The 7324-nt window shown below is 39.2% G+C and overlaps 2 protein-coding genes across 2 annotated transcripts; one reads left to right on the top strand and one right to left on the bottom strand.

Annotated features, from left to right (window-relative positions):
- The first annotated feature begins 1181 nt into the window (after positions 1-1181).
- LOC114756769 (uncharacterized) lies at positions 1182-1712 on the top strand. Its single transcript, XM_028945708.1, has one exon. It carries the CDS (start codon positions 1182-1184, stop codon positions 1710-1712), a length of 531 nt encoding a protein of 176 aa, XP_028801541.1.
- Positions 1713-3500: 1788 nt separating this feature from the next.
- Positions 3501-6902, bottom strand: LOC114756768 (uncharacterized). The gene is made up of 9 exons (XM_028945706.1): positions 6765-6902; positions 5585-6435; positions 5298-5504; positions 4672-5210; positions 4498-4579; positions 4322-4408; positions 3986-4252; positions 3803-3906; positions 3501-3708 (listed from the first exon to the last, which is right to left on the bottom strand). Exons 1-9 carry the CDS (start codon positions 6802-6804, stop codon positions 3501-3503), a joined length of 2385 nt encoding a protein of 794 aa, XP_028801539.1. The 5' UTR covers positions 6805-6902.
- Positions 6903-7324: the final 422 nt, after the last annotated feature.

The raw sequence follows: 7324 nt of genomic DNA, 5'->3' as shown, positions 1-7324 counted from the left end.
AAGAAACTACACAAATTCAGCATTGCAAACAAATTTGAGTATAAATATGTGAAGAATTCTAATGCCCATATGTATGTCAAATGCAATGTTGAAGGTTGTCCATGGAGGATCAGTGCAAGAGCAGCTGGAAAGAGTACTCCAGCATTTTTACGTGTAACGACATTCAAAAATGAGCATGTTCATAATGCCCAAGACAATCTTCATGTGACACATGGTGGATCAGCTAGCTTGACATCATCAATTATAATTGAAGAGGTTAGGGATCATATAGACATGCGTCCAAATGATATAAAAAAGAGGTTGGAAAGAGATTATGTGTGAAGTTGACATATAAGCAAGCATACAGGGCCAAGGAAAAAGCGTTGGAGGACATACATGGCAGACCTGATCATTCTTACATGCTTATTCCATGGATATGTGACCGGTTGAAGGAAACCGATGACAAAACAGTGGCAAAATGGGTGGCTGCAAGGAACAACAGATTTGAGCGTGTATTCATAGCCTATGGGTGTTGTATAGAGGGTTTTATTGCTGGTGCTAGACATGTACTGTATATTGATGGAAGTCATTTAAGTGGACCGTATAAGGGGACACTACTTTCAGCGTCGGCTTATGATGCGGACAACGAATTATTACCTTTTGCCATTGCGATTGTGAAGGGAGAGACGCTTGAGGATTGGACATGGTTCTTACATATGATCAAGGAGATAGTTGGGTCAATGCAATTAACAATCATTTCAGACCGACACAATGCAATTATAGGTGCTGTGCAAGCAATATTCGGAGGTGAGCGACATGCGTACTGTTACAGACATGTTAAGGAGAATTTCAGTACACAAATGATCAAGTTAAATAGAGGAAGAAGGAAGACAAGTGGCAACACAAGGGAGGATGGACTGCATTTCCTAGATGCCATTACATATGCAAGGCTTGACACAGAGTTTGATCAAGCAATGGATAACATGAGACACTTCAATTCCCAATTATTTGAATGGCTTGTCAATCATGGTGATATTCACAAGTGGGCCTTAAGCAAGTTTCCTTTTAAATGATGGGACAACATAACAACAAACCTTGCAGAGTCATTCAATGCATGGATGCTGAAGGAGAGAAGATATAATGTTGCCCAACTTATACATGAGCATCGTGAAAAAGTAGCCAAGAAGATGTATGCAGCAAGCATGGCAATGAGCAAATGGAAGAATGGTGTAGGCCCAAATACAAATGCAACATTGATGGAAAATGTGGCGAGATCTGCACAGATGTTAAGTGTTCCTTACGGAAGGGGTAGGGTGTGTGTCCATACAGCAAAAGGAGCCATTAATGTTGATCTTGGAAAAGGTGAATGTAGCTGTGCAGCTTGGCAAATGTCAGGCATCCCATGCCCACATGCATGTGCAGCTATCAAGGCCTTGAATTGCAATGTGTATGATTTTGTTGAAGAATGCTACAAGATTATGTCCCAACAAAAGATTTATGGTAGGACGATGACTCCAGTGGTGACAATCGACATGCCAAATCCTAATAACTATCGGCTGCAAGATATAGCAAGTCAAGTGTTTTTGGCACCACCTTTGACTAGTCGACCACCTGGAAGGCCTAGGATAAATAGGCAAGAGTCGCAGTTTCAAAACAAGAAGGTCTACCATTGTAGTGCATGCCAGCAAGTTGGCCACACAAGAAGAACATGCAAGAATCCAAACCCAACTTAAGGTTTCATGTCAATACCAACAGGGGTAATTTTTTTGTTATAGGAAAGGAATGACTCTTGAACCCTTTTTAATTTTTTTGGGAGAAGGGTTGATAGGTAGGCTATCTTTTTTGTTAATGATGTTAACTGGGTAGGAGATGTTCTGTAATCTGAATGACAAGAAAACATTAGGCGGTGGGTTAATCCTAATGTTAACTTGTCATTTGGATATCAGTTATGTAGCTTCTGTCATGGGCCTACTGGTTTTTAGTAAATATTATCACGTCAGTGGTCAATTCCTTTACAGATATAGTAAAGTCTGAATGTTAATGTAAAAATCGTATGATGGGTAGGCTATCCTTTTTGTAAATGATATTCACTGGGTAGGATATGTTTTGTAATATGAATGAGGAGGAAACATTAGGTGGTGGGTTAATCTTACTGTTAACTTGTCATTTGAATATAAGTTATGTACCTTCTGTGATGGGCCTACTGGTTTTTGGTAAATATTGTCACTTCAGTGGTAAATACCATTACACATGTAGTAAAGTCTGAATGTTAATGTAGACATCCTATGATGCTCTTTTGGTGTACTTCTATGCTATTTTGGCAACACAGATGACCTTTTGTTTAATGCCCTCAAGGGAGATGGTGGAAGTTGCCAATGGGTATGACTGGAGTGGTTAATGTCATCAATGATGTTGTTATTCACATTACCAATGTTGTTATTATCATTTCCAGGCTAGTGAAACTCCCTGAAAATATGTTACTTGACTTTGAAACAAAGGAAGTGGAAGTGGAAAAAGCAGAGTGGTAAATATCATCACTAAAGTTGCATTTAATATTTCCAATGTTGTCATTATCATTACGGGGGTAGTAAAATTTCCTGAACAATTTGATGCGTGGGTTTGACTTAAAGGAACCGGAAATGGGAAAAGCAGACTGGTAAATGTCATTACTGAAGTTGCAATTAACGTTTCCAATGTTGTCATTATCATTACGGGGGTAGTACAATTTCCTGAAGAATTTGATGCGTGGGTCTCAGTTAAGGGAACCGGAAATGGGAAAAGCAGACTGGTAAATGTCGTTACTGAAGTTGCAATTAAAATTACCCATGTTGTTAGTATCATTACAGGGGTAGTAAAATTTCCTGAACAATTTGATGCGTGGGTTTGAGTTGGGGGAACTGGAAATGGGACAATTTCCTGAACATGGGGATGCAAATGGGGAAACCATAGTGGTAAATGTCATTACTATAGTTGCAATTTCCCTTAACAATGTTGTGATTTTCATTACCCAGGTTGTGAAATTCTGTGACAATTTATACGTGGGGACGAAAATGCAGTTGCAAAAAGCAATAGCGAGGTGGTAACAATCATTAAAAAAGTTGCAATTTTCATTACGAATGTTGTCATTATCATTACTGGGGTAGCGAAAATGGATTCAAAAAATGTGATTTGGGCTTGAAAGACTTCAGATGCAAATGGCAACAGCGATGTGGTAACTATCATTACAGAGGTTGCAATTCTCAATCTGAAAGTTGTTAATCCTATTACTTATGTAGTGAACCTGGGTCCAAGTGGATGTAATTTGGGGCACAAATAATCAACTTGTGATTATCATCACGGAAGTCACATGGCATGTTGTAAATACCATAACTTTTTTACTCAAATTATCCCAAAAAGGATTGCAATTAGGCCAACAACTGGCAGCCACTTAGTACCTCCAACCATAAGTCAAATATTAAGACTTCAAACTAACACTCTTTTTACAAATACTATATGCCTAATCTACATAATGTCTCCTCCTATCACAGATGGCGTCTTTTGGTCAGTGTGGTGGCTTGGGTTGATGAAAGCAAGCTTAATGCTTCATCACGTCTTGAATTAAGCTCATGATTCACTAGCCACCACATGAGGTTTCGTCGGAATTCAGCCACTTGTTCATCCGTATAGTGAAGTATCTCACCGGGCTTCCATTTACTCAACCATATTAATACATGAACGCCGCAGTCTCGCCTGCACATCAAAACATCCCAACGATGTAAAAGAATGAAAATAACACATTGGGCTGCTTTGAGACGTAATAATATCAACAACATAAACCACTCACAGATTGTTTTGTTGCGGAACAGGAGCCCAAATGATATCACTCATTTTCTTCTTCCCAGTGGCATTAGGCTTAACTATCTCAATAATGTCATAAAATCTATTCCTCTGCACAATATCATTACGCAATTGTAAATAAAAGGTAAATGAAATGTCAATCATAGAAGATGAGTTGCATTATCCTTACACATTCAGTGACGACGGTCGTCATGTCATCAATAATTACACCCTTCTTCTTGCTCTTCTTCTTACCCTCTAAATTTGGCTTCATTGAGTCCAGCACATAGAAATTCATTGTGCTAGGCTCAAGCACAACACAGAACCAGTGAGCGCCAACAAGTGTGGGTCCAAAGATCAAATCACATTCTCCTATGTTGTAGCCTACATTTTCAGGTAAAAATTGTTTCTTCCGTTTTGTAGCATCCCACAGCTTTGGGTTAGCTGCCATTATTGCCTAAAACATGAACATTTTAGTCATTTATCAATATCAATCGACAAAAAACTAACATCTCAGCAAGCTTACCATAAAATCAGCATAAAAAATGTGCCGCTTCACCTGCCCTTCCTTCTCCATATCAGCCATTAGAGTCTTGCACACAGTTGACATCAGCTGTACGCAAAGAGATTATTGTTTTGATGAACCCAAAACGCAGCATCTACTAAACAATTAAATGACCTCATCACAAATATTCTACTTACCCGGTTACCTATTTTCTCAATTCCGCCAAGTGTCCTTAGCTGATCCCGAGTGATATCTTCATCAGAGATTTTCACCAAAGGCCTAAAAATATGTTGTCAATATCATTATACATGTAGTCAATTACCACAAAATTGTAATGAATATGATTACGTGGGTAGTGGATATGTACATACATGTCACCCTCCTTGCTTGAACACATACGGGAAACTATGTCATAAAACCGGTCCTTGTCATCCATGGGCCTCTTTCGCCTCTTAGTTGGCTTTGTCAAAATCCATGGAGAATTGATAGCGGATTTCATCTCCCTTTGCGATCTCCGGAGTTGACATCCCTTGTCCATGGGGGACAAGGGCAGGGGAGACTCCATAATTTCTTTGTCTGCACCTTCTGCTGCAACACCAATGTCATCACCCCTATCTGAGCCAGTTGCATCATCGTCTCCCTGATCATCTCCCCCGTGGAACTCATCTCTATCATCACCTTCGTCATCAGACTCATGTCCATCATGATCATGGGGGTCTTCATCGCCAAATGCATCATCATCTCCCTTATCATCATCTGGGACGTCAATAGGGTCCTCATCATCTGTGGTCACATTATTTTCCTCTATCCTTATCTGCACCTTATCTAGCTCATCTTCCATTGCACTTATAAGCCTCCTAGTGCTTAATTCGATCTGAGCCATCAATCGTCCGTGCAACTTCTGTAACTCCTGCAGCAAACAATTTAAAATGAGTAAACACTTTTTTCATGAGATTATTTGCTAATGAGAATGAAAATTAGTAACGAAAGCACATACCGGGTGTAAATGAGCCACACTTCTGCGTTTTCCTTCATCCTTCCCACTTCTATCCATACTTCCCTTGCCCTTATACAGTAAACCCCTCTTGCTTTCCCTCTCCTTCTTTTCCAGCTTCCTTATCCTCTCATCAGTCCAGAATTGAATGGCATTTAGGGACCCTCTCTCAACAGTTTTGGATAGTGGGAAGTGCTCAGCAAAATATAACTACAACAGTAAATCATTAACTTGCCAATTCCACAAATAAAGAAAACAATAACTTAGAAGCATAAGTCAGAAATACATACCAACAGGAGGTAGATGCATCCTCCCACATTGCAGCTTCCTTCATCTTCATCTTCGTCTTTCTTTGCTTTTGTGTACACTTTCACATAATCTCCCATCTCTTTCCACAAGTGCTTCACAATGTACGTGGCCCAATCAAATTGGTGAAATCCCTTCATGGTACAGCACATGACTCTTATTAGCTTGTCACTCACAGTTGTTTGTGAAGTAGGAGTTAAAAAACTCCCAAGTGTGTACAGCATAAACAGGAACTCAAACTCATCTTTCTTCTGCCCAGATTTAATGTCATTGAGTATCTTCGTATAAGGGACTTTACCAAATTCCTCCTTCAACCTCTGGTATGTCTCATCATCATCACATACGTCCATTTTTACCTTCTCCCCTGTGTGGGGTACACCCAACAAGTTTGCAACATCATTTGCTTCTATTTCCTTTATTATCCCTCTTATTAGAAATTGATGGGTAGGCGGATCATATGCTCGGAGAACACATACTATGAGGTCACGAGGGAGTCTCTCACATCCAATGTCAAGTAAATGGCCAAAGCCTAAATTTTGTACCCTCACTTTCAAATCTTCATCATCTTTTATGAAGTCCACTAATGACTTAAATTGCCGAACCGAGCAACGAGTGCTAAAAGCCACTTTTTTCTTCCTCTTCTTCTTCATCCCTTCCTTTCTTGATTGCTTCACCCTATCACTGTATTTCTTCTGCTCCTCTGGTGTCAACTGCTTCCATGCCTTTGATGCCTTTTTCGCTTGTTCAGACATATTCTTAAACTTCTCCCCACCCTTAAGAAATTCTCGTCTAAACAACATGTAGCCATTCTTCACTTCTTCACTTGGCCCTCCTTCTACAACAAGCATAAATAACTAAATCTGGTCAGTTGAACAGCTCAACTTTCTTTGCATTTCAAAAAAGTTGTCATTACCATTTCCAGTGTAGTCATTCACATTATAGGTGTTGTTATTTAGCCACAAAATGAACCTCGACTATTTACTACTCAGATAACTAAATTTGCTGATCACGTAATGAATGTTATTGCTTCTTTCTCACTTCACAGAACAGAGCAGAAAATAGAGACTAACGACATAATACACTTTAACAACAAACTAAAAACAATCTAATCTTACCAAACCTATATAACTCAACCACTTAATTCCTATTACAACTGCATATTACCGTTTGTCGCAGTCACAGTTACTTCGCCAACCTCCTCCATGACAGCAATGCGATTGATGCTTCTCAGCACTTCAGCGACCTCTACCTCTTCAATCCTCAAACCAGCAGATTAATCTCTACCTCTTCAATCCTCAGACCAACAGATTAAAAAATAAATGAATATGCATCAAAAGTGATTCTTTCTCGATGAAATGTTACAAAATTTGCATCTTCAAGTAACTTATATTATGGAAATTACTACTACACAGTGCCACAGATGACCAAGTAAATAATAGCAATACATAAGAAGGCCACAAAGGTTATTCTCACTTGGTACATACTGAAATGAATATGCATGTTCATCCCCAGGTAAATTGCACCGCTAAATGACTGAGGTTATGCCCATTAGGTAGCTATATCTTCAAAACAGAGTTCTACCCACGAAAAGTCACCCCTTTCAATTTATTTTACAATGTTAAATTTGCATAACCAATATGGGGATACAGTTGAACTCATTTTAGTCCCATACACAATGCTAAAAATGTGCAATGTCCATTACACGAACAGACCAAACAAGGGGG

This window comes from Neltuma alba, unplaced genomic scaffold (assembly GCF_004799145.2).
Source record: "Neltuma alba isolate B1F8T4 unplaced genomic scaffold, ASM479914v2 tig00010500_pilon, whole genome shotgun sequence".
NCBI lineage: Eukaryota > Viridiplantae > Streptophyta > Magnoliopsida > Fabales > Fabaceae > Neltuma > Neltuma alba.
This window is presented reverse-complemented; position numbering and strand designations above follow the sequence as displayed.